The sequence below is a fragment of the Danio rerio genome, chromosome 2 (genome assembly GCF_049306965.1).
Source record: "Danio rerio strain Tuebingen ecotype United States chromosome 2, GRCz12tu, whole genome shotgun sequence".
Classification (NCBI taxonomy): domain Eukaryota; kingdom Metazoa; phylum Chordata; class Actinopteri; order Cypriniformes; family Danionidae; genus Danio; species Danio rerio.
The window spans coordinates 12,566,158-12,587,714 of NC_133177.1; the positions used below are offsets into that span (position 1 = coordinate 12,566,158).

Below are 21,557 nucleotides of genomic sequence, written 5' to 3' on the forward strand. Positions count from 1 at the left end.
CTCAACATCCCTCTGGCCACTGTGCAGGACTTGTATCTTTCATTCCCAAGACAAATTGATGCTGTAGTAGCCACGAAACGAGGTCCTACACCATACTAATGAATTACTGTGATCTAAAACCAGCTATTTCAGTATCTCTGTTCAACGCATTTAGGTGCTATCCCAGCAGGCACACATCTGCATAAAATGTTAATATTAGGTTAGATATAGGTCATGACGTTAGGTGACCAAAAGTCAATGTCTAGCCAGCATCCAACCATTTCCTAACAAAACCCAATGTCCCCATGAAATTGGGGTATTGGTTAACGTCATGTGCCTGCCGGGATGTAGCACTTAAAGTGGTTCCCTTATGATTACAAGCCAATGAACCAATTTTGGTGCTACATTGTTTACAGCCACATTTTTCTCATAAGTCACATGCACTTGTTAACTTTATATTTAATCTAAATACTTAATTAGTCAGTGTAAGCTGACTTTTATTTTTTTTATATAAAACAGTTCCAACCAGTATCTGTGATCATTCTTTTCTTTTTTACAGTGAAAGCAGCAATATTCGTACCTGTAAAGTTTGAGAATCACTGTTCCATAGACAATGGCAAATCCAAGCAAACGGACCCATCTCAGGAGAATACACCGGAATACACTTGGATTCAAATACTGTATCATTACCTGATAAGACAATGTAAACATAAAAATGAAGTTATAATTTCTTCTTTATACATTATTAAGGACACAGAAACACATTAGAATATCACTGATGCTTTTCATAAAACATAGAGTTGGTGGCTCATCAATAGTTCATCTCATGATACCTGTCAAAATAATGACACATTTCATTCAAAATTAAGGAGTAAAAACAGAAAAAAAAGTAACATATTTTAGAAATATTAAGATTATTATTTGTAAATGCACAATTCCATTTCAAATTCTCATTTTTATAACATAATGTGTACAAAAGGTGTTATTTCAATTCAAAAACATTTAAAGTTCCTCTCAGTCTCTTTGGTACATTTCTCAGATCAGAATTGAAATTTGCAAAACAGTAAGCGCATTTCTCAAAACGACATGTACAAATAGCAAAATTCCATGGATTACCTGCAAAAGCCAGTATCTTGCTCAAAATCCCTATAGTTTATCTCTTAAAACGACATTTCTGTGTCAATGAATGTGTCAGTGCTGTCAGAATGACAAGTCCTTGTGTTATTGTGTACAAAAAAGACAGTCAAATGACTTGCTGTTTTGTTGTCAATATAACAATGTACTCTGGAGGGCTGTTCTGATGTAAACTATTTTTTTTGTTGTTGTTGTTGCTGCTGTTTGTACTGTAATTTGTTGCCAGATCATGTCATTGTAATACAGAAGGGAAAATACAGCACTGGGGTGCATTTTCCAAAACCATCATTTGCCAACTAAAGGCCACAAGCTCGCTGTAAGCTTGCTAAAGCACTCATCAGAAAAATAATGAAAACACAGGACAGCGCTTGGGCTGTAATGCTAAGGTATTTTGCAAAAATAAACTTCAACCACTGACTCTTTACAGCCTTATCTATGGGTAGGGAAAATAACACTACAGTATATTTTACACACTACAGAGCACATCGTCTATATGACTTAATTCGATTGGGGTCTGCTACAGTTTTTTTTTGCTACAGTGTTTGTGGCGGGCCGGGAGTTTAAATTTTCCAGAGTTTGTGCGCGCAACAAATGGGTGAGGCTTGAGTTTTGTATCAACGTCAGGGTGGCACGACTAAAGACTCGTTACAGCAACGATTCATTCATACCACTATGAGTCGACTCTTTTATACATGAATCAATAGTTTTGAACACGATGCACTTTCAGATTTAAATATTAGCTGGAATTTTCACTTCACTGCATGGAAGGTCATTTTCAAAAATCCATAATATGGGCTCTTTAAATGAACAATTAACAAAAGGTGTTCTTTCAATTATAACACCTTGCATTAAGATACTACCTGTTATACTGCCATTACAATATAAAAATACAAATATTTCATACAGTACTATTATTTCCAAATTCTTAACAAGCTGGACATGTTTTCATGAGTTTTACACAGATATAGTTGTCACAAGAACCAGCGATCTTACTCTATTGATTGCTGGTTCTCACTAACCACAACCATGGACTACACTTCTGCCTTTTATGGACTACATATTCAGACATGCACTCCGGTCACACTCACACATGTCTTCTCATCTAGACTGATTACTTGCACCACCTGAGGATTGTCAAAGACTGATTGCAGACACTACTTAAGTCACACAATCACCCTTTCACCCTGCCGAGTCTTGTTTATCCTGTTATGACATCACAACGCGTTTACCTTGTCTTCTTTTCCCGTGTTTTGACCCAGTCTTGTTTATCCAGTTCTCCCTGCCTGCCGCCTGCCTCTAGACCTATCGCCTGTTTACTGTTTATGATTCTGGATTATCTACACATACTTGTTTGTACCTGTATTGACCACTGCTTGCATGAAAACGAATAAACCTGCATATTGGATCCAAACCTCCAGTTGTGTGTGTCATCCCCCGTCATTACAATAGTGTAAAATATCTCAAACTTTGATGTGTTTTCCCACTATTAGTTAATTGCTGGCAAACCTCAATTCTAATTCTTAAAACCCCTCTTTACCTCACAAATATATTCATGTTATAATATCTTGTGAATGAAGCATAAATACAAGCCCTCCAGATTGTCATGGTTTAATGCTTGTTCTTTATCCTTCAGAGCCTGTGAAGTGCTCCCTGAATTCCTCATTATCTGCTAAGCCTGGTGTCCCTTTTGTTCAGTGCCTGTCTTATGTAAAGCAGCAGAATTAAATAAATATCGCCGCCGACTGATGGAAAGATGCATCTGTTCTCGTCTCCCCTAGGAGATTCACCAGTGCAGCTTTCCAATCCACAGTCGTCCTTTTAAATATGCAAACAGCAAAGCGGCCCCTTCAGTGTAATCAAAGAGCTTCTCACCATGAGGAAGAAGACTCAATTAGCAGAACTTCTCCTCTCTGAAAAATACACCAACACATGCCTTTCACGCTCATTAGGGTGGTGAAAAGCTGGATAGAAATAAGTCAGTTCGCATTACTCTTACATTTAGCGAAATGTCCACACAAGAAACGACTCCAACGCTGAAAAAAAAAGTAGGAAAAACATCTTTGCTGTCTGATGTTCTAGCTCTGCTTTAAATGCTTATTTAAGATGTACAGAAATATTTACCAGTTAAAATGCTATTTTGGATTTATTATTCATGTCAAAGTGTGTGAAAAGAAAGCTATTCCGCACACTATCAATACTTGCTGGACGATTTATTAAATGAACTGTAATGTATTCAGCTTTTTCAATAGTCAAAGTCAGACGTAAATCAGCAGATTTGTTAGTTGGCTTATGTCGCAGTCACACTAGAGTTTGAGCATGCAAAATTCTGTCGCTTGGCACTGTGAAAAGGGCTTGTGTTTCAGATCTGTAGCATTTTGGTGAGTATGAATGGAAGTCTATGGGGCAAAAAGTGCAGTGTGGCCGCGGCTTTAAGAGTGGAAACCTTCAACGCTGTCATGACAATTTGTAACTTTTCGCTTCATAGACTTCTATTCAAAGATAGGTTTAGGGTTGGAGTTTGGTGCTAGGATTTTTGCATTGTTTTGAGAAAATTCATTCTCCCAGTTTGAAAATAAATGTTGAAGCTACTTCACAACAATGAGATCTCTGTGTAAATTCCAGCGTGGAAACTGGTTGTCTGTACCGGTCGGTACAAAGTGACGTTATTGAGTATTCAGCATTAATTCACGAAAAAGACTTGGTTCGAACCAATTGGCACATTCTATTGTGAATGAGATGCAACTTCATTAATTTTCATGATATAGCTTCAAAGGCTCTTTTTTTTTTTTTTTTTACTTGTTACAGTGTTTAAAGAGATGGCATTTTGTGTTGCCAACTGTAATTCAAACAAGTAGAAGAATAATTGTTGTAGACGTCAGTGTTGCATTTACAGTATAAATATGCCACAACAAAGGTTATGTTTCCAATTCCCTGCAATGAAAACACAGCTGGCGTGTGGACCCACATGTGTGGATTACAGTGGTCTGCTAACATGCAACAAAAATATATTTTTAAGGAAGCTTTTTTACCCGAGAGCTTTTCGCAATTGGAAATGGTAAAATCCGGATTCACAACTCATCTTCTTTTAAAAAAAGATGCAGTTCCAATTTGTGTTGATTGTCCTGTCTCTACGGATTTGGTAAGTGTGTGATCAGTGTAGTGTACTTTGTTTATGTTTCTCCAGACGGCAAAGTTAGTTAGTATCGTCAGCAGTACTCTTTCAGTTTTTAAAGACATTACTTAGTAAAATGACTGAAGTAAGTATAGTTTACAGTAGTATCACTACAATATTACTAAAAATGCTTTTATTGGTGTTTTTTTTAAACATTAGTTACATCCGTCGTCTGAACCCAAAGTGTTGAAGTGGGTTGCCAGACCGATGTTTTCACAACAGATGTAGCATGCTAATATTACAACAGAGTTAACTAAGATTACAACAGTCCACTTTTTCAGAGCAGTGCAGTATTTGTGGCAGGCACAATGGTTTATTTATTAGTTATTTGATTATTTCAACAAATACAGTTGGAATAATAACTACTATTGCGAGACTTTAATATTCGCCTTGTCAGGAATATCTTTACTTTCTCCTGCATTCAGGGCATGTTTGTGTTGAAAGGTTAAAAATGATAAGGCAGTGGACCTGTACTATCATCAACTAAATAATATGACTGAGGAAAATCTGGTGGAGAAAAATCCTGCACTTTTTTTACACTTCTCAGATCAGCTGTATACGCTGCTCTCTGAATTGCTGCTCTCCAAATCGCCATCCATCTTCCCTGCATCTCTATTTGGGTTGCTGCACGTAATGAAACTCTCCGTTTATTGCTAAATTTCATCACATGACACTGTGAAAAGGGGCTGAATTGATCAAAATCATCAGACATAAAAAAAAATAATAAAAAAACAAGCGAATGGTATATATTTTACATTTATGTTCAGAGGAATCATTTTGATCTTCAGTTGGTCTCAGTCACATGATGCAATTTGACAGGTCAGAGTTTATTAAGCTTGAACTTTGCAACGTAGAGAACAGCGACACTGGCCGCATGGGCTTGGTTTCCGGTCTGCTGCGTTTGCGTTCTTTTGTATGGAAGTCTATAGGGGAAAAAGTGTGGTTGACTATAATGTTAGGAACATGTTTAATTATTTTTGTCTTTTTTTCTTTTCATCAAACAATTACTTATTGGTCATTTCAAGGGTCATATATTAATTGAACGTCTACTGTTGTGTGTGGGATGCTGTGCTAATTAGCATTTTTGCTAATTAGTAGATGAATGCTGGTCTAAAAGTAAATTCAGCACTGCAGAAACTTCATGTCTAAAGAAAGGTGTTAAAACTGAACACAGAACACATGAAGTTCTATGCTTTTATTGTAGATTGTATTCTAAAAAAAGAGGACTTATGTGTAACGGAGAGTCTGAAACAGAGGGATCCATTTGCAGTATATTTATTAAACACAGTTTAATAACAAGCACACAGTATGCACTAGTGTGCGAACTCGCATCAAACACAGTAGTAGAAGGTCGATAGGCTGGCGGCTGGCATTCAGGGATTGTAATAGCAGGCATGGTTGAGAGGCAGGCGGCGTGGATCAAGGTCGATATACAATGCAGGGGTCGAGGCAGGCGGCAGGCAAGGCATGGTCAAGGGACAGTCCGGGTTGTAACGAGGAGATCAGGCAAGGATAAGATACGCTCAGAAATGTCAGCAAGGCAGAACAAGACTTGGCACTGGTGCGAGTGTTTGGGCTGCTTATATGTGTGTGTGCGGGTGATCAGTGTAATGTGCAGCAGGTGTGTTGCAATCAGTGTCTGAGAGGATGATGTAAAGTTAATAGTCCGGTGATGATGACCTCTGCTGGCCAGCGAGGGGAATGACTGGGACCGAGTCGGTGACATTATGTCTGGGGTGTGGCCAATGGAGAACTGGATAATAATTGACAAGTGACGAATTTCATTAAATTCCACCTGTTAATATCAGCTGCCTATATAAAATGAAGTCAGCAAATGAGAATTGTTGCGCACCTCATGAATGTAATTTTTGCATTGCATTGAGGATAACAGAATTCTGTGAATCTAACAATTCATTTGTATCGATTAAATTGTTACTATTTTTGGCATTGAAGAAAACCTTCTCCTGACCTTTCTATTGAACACGCATGGAATAGAAAGAATTTTCCAACACTAGCTTTAAGAGTGGTAACCCTCAAAGCTATCTCATGACATTTTGTAACTTTTTGATTTAATGGCTAAAGCTGTGGTCACACGGCACTTTTCGCCCATAGACTTCCATTCATATGCACACGCTTGGTAAACTGACCAGTGAAATCGCATCATGTGACTGAGTGAGACTGATCGAAGATTAAAACATGACATTTAAAACATGGACCAATCTCTCTCGCTAATTACTTTGTTTAATCCCGCCCCTTTTTGCTGCGTCAAATTTTAACATACTTAAACTCTAGTGTGACTGCAGCATTATATGAATGAATATGTGTTATCTCATTCGTAAAATTTAGCATGATTTGCTCATCCTCCAATGATGGTTGGGTTTAGGCTTGGAGTTTGGGGCCAGGATTTAACGTTGGATTTAATAAATATTTCATGAATAATATGCCTTAATTTACTCTAACTCTGCACACCTGCAGCAAAGATAACTTTATTCTATTTTCTTCAAGTGGTTTGTAAACTACATTTTAGAGAACTGTACTTTGGGATGTTTTTGCAGAGTCTAAGAATCATAAAATGCTGCTTACATTAACTGAAAATTACAGTAAATATTAATTAAATAAATTAAGGTTAAAATTCAATCTAATCACTTTGGCAATCTAAAATACTGTTCAGATGTAACTGTATTTTGAATACCCTTTATTAAAAAAATAAATAACTCAAGTACTTAATAATTTCATTTATTCATTTTCTTTGCGGCTTAGTCCCTTTATTAATCCAGGGTCACCACAGCAGAATGAACCGCCAACTTATCCAGCACATGTTTTACGCAGTAGATGCCCTCCCAGCTGCAAACCCCTCTCTGGGAAATACTTAATAATTTTGTACCTTGAATGTTTTTACAGAACAAATATTTTACAGAACAAATCAATGTATTCAAAAATAGTTTTTTGTGTATTGTATATTTTTACTGTAAAACTGGTTCCAATAGCATTGTAGGGCAGGAAGTCAAGGACAGCAACTGAAATGAAATGACGTGTTTGTAACATCAGAGCAGAGACAAATAGGTGGCCCCTTTTCCCACCAACACTCTGCCATTAATTAATCAGAAGATTTATTTTTAACAAGTTGTGCTAGAACTTGATGGACTCATTAATAATGCATAGTGCTGCGCAGAACAGCAGCATAAGGCAGAGCACGTCACCCATATACTGTACGCAGCCACGGAGCATCTGAGTGCATCCACATATTTGATCACCAACGCCTGTCATTGCTTCTAGCTGAAACTAAAAGTGAAAACGAAAGATATTTTGATACGTATTTAACTTTACCACACACACAAAAAAAGATTTTTCAACTTGTTCAAACAACCCATGAGCTAAATTAACACAATTCTTGAGATTTTTTTTTGGGACAACTGAATTGTTTTATGTTTAATCCATTTAAATTTGTAAAAAAAAAAAAAAAAAAAAAAAAAAACAATTAGGTTAACTTAATTGGTTTGTGTTAGGACAACATTAAGGAATTACGTAGAACCCAGCATTTTTTACAGTAAATATGCCATGAAACCAAACAGGATTTAACACATTCAACAAAAAAGGAACAATATGGTATTGTGAAACATGGCAATCAAATAACAAAACAAGGGCAGGTGGCTGAAAAGGAGAGATTGAAAAAAAATTCAAGACTTTCAAAAGGTTTTCATTTGTTGACTATGCAATTAAGAAGATTATTAGGTGTGCTGATGTGATTTTCAATAAAACAGTAAGACAGGGCAGGGCATATATGGCAGCTCATCTCCTTTGTTGTGTTTTGTTTATATAATAGGGCTTTTGAGCATGTTAAAGCTACAATATTTAGTCAGCGTATGACACTCACAGTCAAGTTGTGTGTCCAGCATCAAACTCTTACTAAATCAAAACATTCTCAGGATGTGTAGTTTGAAAGTGGTGTGATTTATCAAGTGCGTAATGTTAATTTGATCCCTTTACATTCATGGTTTTAGTTTTAATTAATTAGGTTTAATTCAGTTTAATTCATATCCCTGAAATCACATGGTCAAATTTGGCAGGTGCCATAATATGCATTGATTTTCCCATTTATTAATATATTGATTTTGGTTTACTTGATCAAATCATACATTCTGTTATTCTTTTTTTATTTATTTTTTATTTTATTTATGAAACTATTTGAGTAACTGTGGGGTTTTCTACACGTGGTGCCCAACCCATTGATTTCAATAGCCAAACTGTGCTGCATATATATATATATATATATATATATATATATATATATATATATATATATATATATATATATATATAGTTGAAACTATAAGTTTACATACACTCGAGAAAAAGGAACATAGACATTTTTTTAATGTCTGATGGTAAATTCTAGTAAGCGTTTACAGGCATGAGTCACTGACCGAAAAATGCCTCCGGGTCCCCGACCCTCTAATCGATATCAACGCGACCAGCAGAGCTGTCTTCAGGGACAGAAAGATACTGAGTCGAGGATCGAAGGGATCTGACGCGGCTTGTGTAGCGAGGGCGAGATCCTAAGAGGGCATGAGAGGGGGCGGTGTGGATTAATTCGCTTAGCGCCCCTGAGGAACCGGATGATGAGGTTATGCGTTCCCACGGTGCTGCCAGCCACCGTGTCATAAGAGCGGAGATGGCAGCCACGTAACCTTGAGTGTGGAGGGCGACAGCCTGCTCTCCAGCTTCTCTCGGCGTAAAAAAAGCACAACGCTGATCTGGCAAATTACGGGGGTCTTCTCTGCGAGAGACGCACCATTCAGTGAATAGACTCCACTTCAGGGCATAGGCGCGCTCGGGGAGGGGGCTCTAGCCCGAGTGACGGTAATAGCCACCGCAATCTGAGGTTACCTAAGTCTTCCTCGCGTCTAAGGACCTTCAAAGATCGGCGAGGGTGCCAGATGGTGCCCTGTCCCTGAGAGAGTAGGTGCTCTGTCGAAGGGAACTGCCAGGGGAGGGCTATCGCGAGGGAGAGCTCTGATATCCAGGTCCGGTTAAGCCAGAGGGGCGCAACCAGCAACCTGTTCCTTGTCCTCCCTGACCTTGCACAGTAACTGCGTGAGCAGGCTCACTGGGGGAAACGCGTATTTGCGCATGCCCCGAGGCCAGCTGTAAGCCAGTGCATCCGTGCCGAGAGCACTCGGTCAGGGAAAGAACAACTGGCAATGAGCGATCTCGGTGGAAGCAACAGATTGATCTGGGCTTCCCCGAATCGCGCCCATATCAGCTGAACAGACTCGGGGTGGAGTCTCCAGTCTCCAGGACATAAGGCTGCCGTGAGAGCGCATCGGCTGCACGGTTGAGCTTGCCTGAATATGAATGGCGTGCAGCGATTTCAGCCGCGGATGACTCCAGAGGAGCAGACGGTGGGCGAGCTGAGACATGCGGTGAGAGCGCATACCCCCCATACGGCTGATATACGCCGCCGCCGTACTGTCCGTCCTGACCAGCATGTGTTGCTGCTCCAGCACCGGAAAAAAATGATGAGAGCGAGGAACACTGCCAACAGCTCCAGGCAATATGCCAATGCAACTGGGTACCTTTCCATAGGTCCGCAGCCGCATGCCCGCAACGCACAGCCCCCCAGCCCATGTTGGAAGCGTCTGTTGAAACAACAACAAGACTGGACGCCTGTCCTAGAGACACCCAGCCCTGTAGGAATGAGGGGTCGCTCCAAGGGCTGAGGGTGCGGCGACACAGCGCAGTAACAGAGACTCGGTGTGCACGCGCGTGCCATGCGCATCTGGGGACTCGATCGTGAAGCCAGTGCTGCAGTGGTCTCATATAGAATAATCCGAGCGGCGTGAAGCGGCTGCGGATTATTCTGCCCCAGGAGCCTCTAAAATAGTTTCAGTGGGACCACTATTTTACTGTCGAGCTCTCTCAGACAGTACAGCATCAGCTGAGCACGCTCTCCGGAGAGGTGCGCTGCCATGGTGACCGAGTCCAGCTCCAGCCTGAGAGAAGAGATCCTCTGCACGGGGGCGAGTTTGCTCTTTTCTCGGTTGACCTGAAACCCCAACAGGTGGAAGTGCCGGAGCACTTTGTCTCTGTGCATAATCAATTGCTCCGAGAGAGGGCAAAAATCAGCCAGTCCTCAAGAAAATTGAGTACGCAGAAGCCCGTGAGCCGAAGGGGCACTAAGGCACCCTCCGCGGGCTTGGTGAGGACCCGCGGAGACAGAGAGAGCCCGAAGGCGAGGGCTTTGTGTTGCCAAGCTCGACCTTCAAACGCAAACCACAGAAACTGACGGTGGCGAGGAAGAGTGGAGACATGGAAATACGCGTCCATCAGGTCTAATGCTGCAGACCAACCCAGAGGACGAACGCACCGGAAGATGCGCTTCTACGTGAGCATTCTAAACGGCAACTTGTGCAGACAGCGGTTCAAAACGCGCAGATCTAGGATTGGTCGTGACCCACCACTCTTTTTGGGCACGATGAAGTGTGGGATGTAAAACCCGCTCTCCATCTCGGCTGGAGGGAGCGGCTCGATTGCATCCTTCGCCAAGAGGACAGCAATCTCCTCTCGCAAGACAGGGGCGGACAGGGGGCTGACCCTGGGGAATACACACCCGTGACTTGGGGGGCCATTTCGCGAACTGAATCGCATAGCCGAGTCTGATTGTGCGTATGAGCCACCGCGAAGAGCTGGCCCGCGCTAATCAGGCAGGCAGAACTCTCGCTAATGGACTCATCGCTACAATCGCTGACGTACCAGCAGTGGGGCAGCGCGGAGTGGGTGTGCTGATCCGGGAAGTGGGCGGGTCCCACGGAAAAGCTGGAGGTGAGATATTTTCTCTCACTCCGCACCCGAGCTCCGGAGGGAAGGCTCAAGGGGTGGGAGAAAGGAGACCGTCCTCCCAGCGCTCGTGAGCCACTGGTGAAACGCACCGAATCTGCAAGCTAGAAAGCATAGCGTCTCAGACTGGCAGATTTCGGGCTGTCACATCCGGGGAAGTGGAAAAGTGCTCTTTCATGATGTTTTCATGGCAGTAAAAAGTGCCGTTGGAAATGAGGCCCCGCCCTCCAGAGGGGAAAGAGCAAGTCCCCTCTTCTCCAGATGGCCTGTCCCAGGGACGCTTCGTGGTCCGTTGCCGGACTTAGCGGCGTTCTGGGCAGGGGGGCTGCCTGCTTCCGAGATGCCCGACACGCTCGCTTCGCCAGAGGCGTGTGCGGGGGTGGAGCAGCTCTCGTGGGCGGGCGCCTTCGGCGTGGAGCAGGTATAAATGGCACGGTGGGCGGAGCCGGCTACGGACTGCTCTCTCACCGCCTTGAATTCCTGGGTGAATTCACAGACGGTGTCGCCGAACATGGCTTGGGATATGGGGAAGTCAAGAAAGCGGACTTTGTCGACTTATCAGCCAGGGGTGGCGCTCCTGGATCACTAATGTGGACATCGTCGTCCCCAACGCTCACGCAGCGGACTCAGTAGTCCAAATAGCTAAGTCAGCGGCGGTGCGCAGCTCGTAAGCCTGGGTTGGACCCACCCTCGTGCAGCTCAGCCAGCTCCTGCGCTTGGTAGCGCTGGTAGGTGGCTATCGCATGCAAGGCAGAAGCAGCCTGGCCCGCAGCGATGTAAGCTCTAGCTCCGAGGGAGGCAGATAACTTACAGGCTTTGGATGGGAGACGAGGCGGACCCCGCCGGATTGACCGCCATCGCGAACTCAACCTGAGGAATCTTCACATACCCCCTGGCTGTTCCACTGTCAAGAGTGGTGAGGGTGGAGGGACACGCAGCACGAGCAAAAAAAAGTGTTCAAGATCGCGTGAGCCTACTGTGCACCTCCGGGAAGAAGGGAACTCCCCTCTAGTCGGTCCCGGGAGCAGCCCGGGAAAGCACGGATAACATGTCCGTTTCAGGATCCGTAGTGACAGCGCTCACTTGCCCGGAGGGGGCGAGCGGGTCTGGATCATCATCGGACAATGAAAGCCCACCCTCCGATGCCGCGGGGGACGTCTGGTCTCCGGTGTCATCGGGCGTAAGGGCTACCATCTGTTAGACGGATCGCTTCCCCCGCCCGAAGCTTGGATGGAGCGCTTAGAGGAGCGGGAGGTCCGCGGGCCCGTGGGCGACAGATTATCTCTCGCTGAAACCCTCAGATCTGCCCGAGTGCCTGCTGCAGAGCAGGGGACAACTGGGGTGGTTCGCCCTTTTGCAAAGGCTAGCCGCGATCTTTACTGCACAACAGTCATGGCATCGCAATGACGACATGAACCGCCCGCGAGCAGCGCATTAACATGCTGGACCCCCCAGGGATGCAACGCAGTGCCCGTGCCTATCATCCGAGGACAGGAAACCACCGCATCCAGAAAAGCACAGTCGGAGCGCCGTCCTGAAAAGGACGTGCTGCACGACTGTGTTACTCTTTCTGTGAAGTTGCAACTTTATACGCACCGCTCTGGAGGACCGGACCCAAAGAACGCCAGGCAAGGGAGAAACCCAGCTCGACCGTCTGTCGATGCGTGTACACACTCTGGACCGGGAGAATGCTCTCGTTCGCTCAGAATCGCTAGTCACAGCAGGAGGAACCCTCATCGACTCGATCAGAAAGTCTCTGAAGCGAAAAGGATGGCGTTTGCTCGCTCCAGGTTTGATTATATGCTGGGATAATTGGCAATGAAGCACACATGTGCAAGCTTACGCTGCCAATTCATTGCATTCATTGGCCCGTTCAATATTCTTTCAGACAAGCGGCTTCTGAACCGAATCCTCTCATTTCGTGGATTTTCACAAAGAGCAAATCCACTTAATAGCACTGAAGTTCCCCAACCGAAGGGAAACTATGCTTTTACACCAGGTGGAAAATAGCAATATAGGCTTTTTGAAATAGATGCTGTTTATACATGCTAGATAAATATTATTTTTTTAAACACCCACGAGCACGTATGTGGCAATATACATTTATAGACATGACAGTGTTCACAATCGCCTGATGTTCTTGTTATGTTTCCCCTTTAAGAGTCTTGAGTTTCTACGCCTGAATTGAGTCATTGGATCCATGCTTCTCCGATAAAAAAATTCAATCATAAAGTCAGGTCCTTATTTTTAGATCTTGTTACCTCTAATTCCTTTTCTATCTTTGATATTAAAATGGTCAGATATCTGGTCACTCCCCAGAATTAAACAAAGTTAAATTAAGGTAAATGGTGGACTCGAACTGGATTGATAATGAATCACAAAAAAAAAAAAAAAACTAAAAACATGTTACAGCGACGAGCCTCTTTGGTAATGGTGTTTGTCAAAAACTAATGGGCAATGATAGTGTAAATAGTATCTGCCAACAAGTTGCATTATTTTCATTGTAATTAGACACTGTGATTAGGTCTTAATGTCAATTGAGTAATTCGGTCCTGCACATGATGTCTACAGTGTGAAAGACTAAAAGTGCATTCTACTATCTCTGGAGGTGCTCAAAAGTGGACAAGATCAAAACATTTGTACACAGACCCTGTGTACACCTGCTTTAAATATTTTTCACTTTAATTCAGATAGACTAAAATGCATCTCAATACTTGGTGTAAACCAGTCCTTGGTTGAGGGTATCTGCTGCATCCTCAACAACATGCAAAATGCATTCAGCAAAATTATTAGGAACCTCTTTTAGAACCTCCCATTTTATTCTGTTCATCCTTCCTCTATCTCTCATAAAAATGCAGGGGCTGCTGAATATCACAGATGGTCTGGGAGGTGCACTTAGCTTAAAACAGAGAAAAGCGATACCAGATATAGAAGCACAACACATAATGTGCCTGCTTTTAATCAAATAACAACACAGAATTCTTCATTGCAGCAGAAGTCAGTTTTGGAAGATTCAGGTTTTATGTATGCAAGATTTCTCAGATGAAGAGTGATAAAATATAGAGCTTTTGATCAAAGTTTTATTCTCAGCAAAAACTATCTATTAATCTAGTTATTACAGTGCAAAGATGTTCTGATGGGGTTTCACTTGGCTGTTAAGGTACAGCAGAACATGGAAATGTGACAAAATAAAAGCCCATCATTTGCATTTTAAATGGAAAATCTAGATTGAACTCATACTGATATAAAAATAGTGTCGCTTTTTCAACATTGAACAGGCTTATGCAATGCATAAGACCAGCCATGGCACAGGACCAAATAAAAAAGCAGTCCATTGCATTATAAAAAGCCTTGGGAGTAAAATGTACAGTCAACTGAAGATAAAACAAAAAAATAACAAAAACAAAACATAATGGACCTTCACAGCATCTTCTGGATATCTGATGCTTTAAAGTTAGCATGAAATGAAATCTGTCTCTGGTCTTATCAGTCCTGTTTCACCATAATTTTTTTTTGGTCTGATCTGAAATGGGAAACCTGAAAATTACAGTGGTGGACAAGCAGTATTTATGTACATCCATATGTTTATTTTTGTTTTATTGACGTCTGAAATGACATTATTTAAAAAATAATATTAATAAAAAAAGTGAGGAAAAACATGCACTGGCTGTGTGATAGCCAGTAGTGTAAAGAAACAAATAAACAATTCTCAGACTACTGTAATTGAGTAGTTTTTTTCTTAGAAATTGTACTTTAACCTTCCCTTGAATACATTTTTAGTGCTGTATCGGTATTTTTACTCAACTACTTTCATTTAACCTGCAGTCACTACTTTATTTTTTCCTTCTATGGGGATTAGAAAAATCAGTCCTGTGATTCCTGTCTAATCAAATAGAAGATAAATTGCATCATACTAAACTACCTCAAGACATGGGTGATTAATAAATACAGCAAACTGTTTGGAAGCATTAAAAGTGTTCAAGAAGATGTCTAAAATCTTGCATTGATGCCGAGACTGTTTAGATGCATGTCACTAAAGAGAAGATGAAAGATGTTTACTGTATGATGACCGAAATGGCCTTAAACACCCAGCAGGCACAAGACGTCAACATGATGTTGGATTGACGTTGTACCTCAATGTCGTGGAGACATTGCGTTTTGTTTAAAAAATGAAAATCAGGTTGATGTCTGAACTCAACGTCAGGCCGACCTCAATCTCCAACGTCCAACCTAAAATCAACCAAATATAAAGATCTAATGATGTTACAGATTGACATTGTGTGCCACTACCACTATGACGTCTATCAGACGTTGGATTTTGATTGCCATGCCTGGCAAATAAATGTCAGTATTTGACGTCAATATGACGTTGGTTTAAGATGACTCGACGTTGGATTTTGGTAATTTTCCTACACAACCTAAAATCAACTAAATATCAGCTTCATTTGACGTCGTTATTACTCATCAAAGTAATATCTTTAGACGCTGGCTAGATATTGAATTTTGGTCGCCCAACATCACAACCTAAATCTAACCTAATATTAACTTCAAGAGTTCACACTTGGCTGATGATTGAATATAAGCAAGTTTGGCGTGCTGTCCCTGGAGAGAGCCCTGAGCTCGAAGGTTCTTGAGCCCTGGGCTCCCTCCCGTTTGGAGGAAGAGAGGGGAGCCTCGAGCTCAGGTAGATCTCGACAACTCCCCCTTGATAAGAGCTGATGACTAAAAATTGAATGCTATTACAAGATATGCTACATTATGAGATTACCTGTATTGCAAAATTTAGATTTATCAATTTACTTGTTGTGCATGTTTTTGGAATGTGGGAGGAAACCGGAGGACCCGGGGAAAACCCACGCAAGCACGGGAAGAACATGCAAACTACACACAGAAACAACCACCGGCTTGTTAAAGGACTAGAACCGGTGACGTTCTTGCTGTGAGGCGACAGTGCTTGTCACTGGGCCACCGTGCTGCCCTATGGAGGGAAAGGTGAAAAGGTAGGGGTGGAAGGGGGGATTCTTCAAATCGAAGATGACTGTAGTGAAAAAACCCTGGCTCTTTATAATGGGTTAGGAATGTCCTAATTGGTGGATCATGCACGTTAATTCAGAACCAGCCGTGTTCAATCATAATCACGTGCTCCTCTTGAAACTAGTTTATGAATAAACTTCTCTTATGATGTTGTGTGCCTGCTGGGCAATAACTAAATGCACTACAGAATGTTACGTTTACACACATCCATAAATTACATGTAAATGCATCTGCTTTTTACAGCATAATACTCACTACTCTTAAGTACTTTTGAAAGGTCTACTTTTTACACATACTTTGAGTAATATTTACAACAGATACTTTAACTCTACTTGCACTATATTTTTAAGCAAGTAATAGTTTTACTTAAGTATGATTTTTCAGTACTCTTTCCATCACTGGTGATAGCTAGATAGAACGACCCTATTCAAAATATAAAAAGTAAAACATAACCGTGTGAGCCATTTGTATTTTTTTACTCATAAGACATAATGTAGTTACACAATATCACACAGCAAGAGCGTTTTTCCGAACGAGCCTGTGAGTGTGATCGCTAATGTGATATTGATTCCAAACAGTGAGTTACATTTTAGAAACACGTTTCATGAATAAAATTGTTCCAAAGGCCGATCAGAAAAAAATAGTTGAAAAAGTATGAAAAAGTTTTTTTTTTTGCATGTTTGTCATACTTTAATGTTTCAGATCATTAAACTAATTTAAATATTATTCAAAGATAACACAAGTAAACACATTATGCAGTTTTGAAATTAATGCTTTTATTATTAAGAGAAAACAAAATACAAAACTAGACAGCCCTTTGTGAAAAAGAAAAGCCCCCTAAAACTAATAACTGGTCGGGCCACCCTTTGCGGCAACAACTGCAACAACTGAGTCTGTTATAGCACTGTCGAGGAATTTTGGCCCACTCATCTTTGCAGAATTGTTGAATTGAGGCACATTGGAGGGTTTTCTTGCATGAACTGCCTTTTTAAAGTCATGCCACAGCATCTCATTTGGATTCCAGTAAGGACTTTGACTTGACCACTCCAACGTCTTCTTTGTCTTTCTTTAGCCATTTAGAAGTGGAATTGCTGATCTGCTTTGGATTCTCAACCCAGCATCACTATGGATACTTACTACTGTATACATTTCTGGAGAGTGCAAATTATGTACCTAGAGGTACAGTACATATGGCTGCATTTCTTTGTTAAAATTAATTCTGTGTTGCTATAAGATTGTTAAAACAATTGTTTATGAGAGACGAGAGTAACTTAGCCAGAATGCAGCAAAGCTTTTATTATGTCACAGCCCACCACCACTTTTCCGGTCACGATCACGTAGAGAAGAAGCAATACTGTATTATCATACTAAATACATTTTAGGCTTATGTTATAATGCAGCTCCGTGCAATCTACAACATATTAAAAAAGACTTTGTTTCCTTGTTTTCTACAAAATCAAGGGTGCATCTTGTCATTAGCATGACAACACAGTTTGTTTCACAGTTAAAATTGCTTATTCTCTAGATTTAAACAATCTTCCAAACTTTTTGAACAATGTAAGTGTATAAATTAAAATCTAACACTGATCTAGTGGTTTTTGGATATTTTTAGAAAACAAATCTGACATATTTGCCTTTAATGCCAATAAAAGACCTTCCGTTTTTAAACATGAACTAACAATAAAATATAAGGGGTTTAAAGAAAAGTTATTAGTAAATTAAGTTCTCTAAACTAAGAAAAAAAGCTGAATTTGTGTTCATTCTAAATATTTTTTTCCTAACCTGAATTTCGCTCTGCAAAGTATTAAGAACTTGTTTTTCTGGATGATACTTTAGTTTTTAAATAATGGCTGGCATTTCCACTTTGGAAACTTCTATTCAAAAGAAAAAAAAAATCTGTCATTTTGTAATAGGCAAACAAATTAGTTTTTAAATTTTTTTTTACTCAAAAATATTCTTGGAAATTTGTATGAATTACTGAATTCACATGCAATGTTTTGACGATGTTTTGGTTCCTTTTCTGAATTTTGAACATCTCTTTAGACCATTCCTGTCTATGAGGACAAGGAAGCTCTGAGTTCATCTCATATACTCCAGAATATGTCTGTAAGATTTCATCTTAAAATACCAATCAGATTATTTAGTATATAATGTGCATTCAAAAATGGTCAAGTAAATAGGTTTCAAGCATGACAGACATATTTCATGACAGACATATTTTACTCGTTCATTTAGATAGAGGAGTAGAACATTTGTTGGAACTTACAGGGAAGTAAAGAAGTACAGATCCTGAAAGAATTGCTTCAAGAAGTATAAGACCAGATGCTTTGATTCTCTAAAAGAGAGAGAGAAAAGAGTGGGGGAGTGGGAATAAAAGAAAAAAAGCTGAAATATAAACTTTTTTATTTTTTTAAAGCAGTATTTGCCCTTCAGGTCAATAAATGCACTCAAGCAGAACCAAAGCTCTTGTTGTTCTTTGGTTCAGGTAACTCTAGCAGAATAAAAGCAAAACAGAGTAAAGAGTCTTTCCAGGCAAGACAACTGGCAGTAAACATTCCTACCTTGTTGTGTCGAAAATGGTAGACGACCACCATGCTGATAAAGTCCAAGAGCATGCAGAACCCCTGGAAGGAGACCATGGCCAGACGCAGAGCCGTGTCTTCATGAGCCAGACATGGTGTGTCGTCCCGGCAGAACTCACAGCCTTCTCGACAGGGCAAACACCTCCCAGACAATTCCCATGATTCATCAGTGTACGTTCCAAGGTCTGTTTCTAACAGCAGGTGAATCACATGAATACTATCATATCATATCAGCTGTGTGTTAACATTTTAAACAGTGCTGTGATGATATCTGTAGTATTATTACAATAGTTGATTATAAGTTAAAACCATTATGTACTTAATATCAATAATGCTTTACTTTTATTAATCACTAATAATAATAATAATAATAATAATAATAATAATAAATATAATAATGATAAACGTTCCCAGTATATATATATATATATATATATATATAAATATATATATATATATATATATATATATATATATATATATATATATATAAAATATATATATATATATATATATATATATATATATATATATATATATATATATATATATATATATTATAATATTATATTATATTATATTTTCAAAAATGAACCTTATTCATGCATTAAAATAATTGCTTTGTCAATGGTACAAGAAAATGTTATGTTAATTGGTTACCATCAGTGATGGAAATATCAGCGCTAAAAATGGCATTGCTTACGGCAATACTTTATTCAGTAGTAATCAAATGAATAACTGGTTCCCCTGTTACAACCTTTATTGCCGTTACTGACTATTAAATGAGTGATACTATAGAACACTATAGTAGATGTGGTTTTCATGCAATCTTTTTCTGGTGTGTGTGTGTGTGTGTGCGTGTGCGTGCGTACGTGTTTGTTCGGGCTGGGGCAGTGTTTGTGAACTTGGTGTAACTGAGAACATGATGATTGGCTTAGATACATTTTCATCGTTTGCCAGTCAGAAGCAGAGTAGTGTGGGTGTTCACAGTTGCACAGACCAATGACCAGGAGTCAGAACGATGGCAATTCCAACAAGTTCAAAGGTAGCTTTTGTAAAGTGGAAATATAACAACCCAGGTTAGTTCTGAAAAAGTACCCCTATATACATTTTTGGAGAGTGTAAAATACATCCCGTTTGTGGTGGTGGTTATAAATATACAAACCTTGCACACAATGGCGCACACATACCAATAGGCCCAAGTCTATCCATCATTTAATTTTGAAGAACGCCACTCAGAGACCATCCTCCATGTTCAGTTATTGGTTTTATTTATTTTTAATGTAGGTAAGTGCCATCAGAAAATTTAACCTGGTGCCATAACATCAATGTGCTGTCTCTTTGATGTAACATAATCACCTCAGAGGTTGTAAAACAATCGAAAGATTGATAGCTTTTTATTTGCATGTTGTTTTTTTAATTTAATGATCAACAAAAAAAATATGTTGTAGGTGATGGCTAAAGTATTAAAACATGGTAATAGTTTAATAAAATAAATTTGAGTTTTGGAAATTACCAAGCGACCCCTCTGTCATTGTCCCGCAACCCCCCGATTGGTCCCGACCCCCACTTTGGAAACCACTGGACTAACTAAACCCAGCCAATAGTGTTTTCAAAAGCACCGATTGACATGCCCACCCACTTGCCTAAACCGAGTTTTATAAAAGCAAACCAAAAAAAACAAAAGCCCTCACTTTTCTTTTTTTTTTTTGGTTCGCTTTACCACATTTTTAGATTTTACTACAGTCTCACCCTGTTATTTACTTGTTTATTTTATTTTCTGGCTTCTATTTTTGGCTTACCAGCTTTCTGGAACCGTTCTTTGCCAGACTCGAACCCCATCCTTGTGGTCAACTCCTCTCTGCGCCTCAAATCTGCCAATGTACATGGCAAGCTACTAGACAAACTGGTAACAGCGGGAAAGCCGTTTATACTGAGGTAAGCGGTCAGCTGTTAAGTGCGAAAATTGGTGTCATACCGCCCCGTAGCGTTCAATTTAAAGACTAAATGCAGCCATGCGTACTTCTGGCTACATAAATCACGATCTCCAGAAATGTATATAAGGCTACGTTTTTTAGATTGAGCCTATGTTAAAATATAAGCACTACTTTTCCCTTAAAGTTCTAAACCATCTGTGTTTTATTGTGCAACTATAGTAATTAGTAATGATAATATTTACAATGATATGTTGATTTAAAGGTTGTCTCTCACATTGTCCCACAACAACACTAAATAGTGTAGATTAGTGTATAATGTTTCATATTTATTTTATAGTTATTTGACAAATTAGATTTTTTTAAATAATGCAGTAGTTACTTTCCCTGGTAATTAGTTACTTTTTAATTATGTAACTTAGTTACTAACTCAGTTACAATTTGTGAGAAGTAACTAGTATCTATAAATATTACTCTCTTAAAGGAATGTGCCCAACACTGGTTATTACAACAAATTTAAATAAATGTTTTTACAGTATATTTTGTAAGTGTTTATTGATTTATTGTTGCTTACTTGAAACCTTGGCAAATCTAAGCTTATTTTGAGATTTTTTGAGAGTATCTTTTCTAATACTTTTGGGATTTTTTCTTTAAACAGAAAATACTTCCTATAAAAGTATTTCAGTTTAGATCAGAGGTGCCCAACTTTTTCGTATAAGGAGCCAAAAGCAAAGTATCATTGAGAGCCGCGGACGGTAGGTAAATATGCCAAGCTACTGTATATTACATCAAAATTGCCATGTGTAATTTAAATGACTTAAAAGTAAATAGAAAACATTACTTTAAGTCATATTAACTAATGCAGTATACATTTAAAATGATAAC

At 39.9% G+C, this 21,557-nt stretch overlaps 2 protein-coding genes across 2 annotated transcripts in view; one reads left to right on the forward strand and one right to left on the reverse strand.

Annotated features, from left to right (window-relative positions):
• The window catches only part of ro60 (Ro60, Y RNA binding protein), a 489,528-nt gene that overhangs the window by 213,603 nt on the left and 254,368 nt on the right, over positions 1-21,557 (forward strand). The window lies entirely within an intron of this gene.
• The window catches only part of gpr158b (G protein-coupled receptor 158b), a 135,198-nt gene that overhangs the window by 29,102 nt on the left and 84,539 nt on the right, over positions 1-21,557 (reverse strand). The window contains exons 4-6 of the mRNA XM_691976.9: positions 18,718-18,929; positions 18,423-18,491; positions 560-669 (exon numbers count right to left, since the gene is read on the reverse strand). Coding sequence (XP_697068.4) covers positions 560-669; positions 18,423-18,491; positions 18,718-18,929 — 391 coding nt within the window. The remainder of the gene's footprint in view (positions 1-559; positions 670-18,422; positions 18,492-18,717; positions 18,930-21,557) is intronic.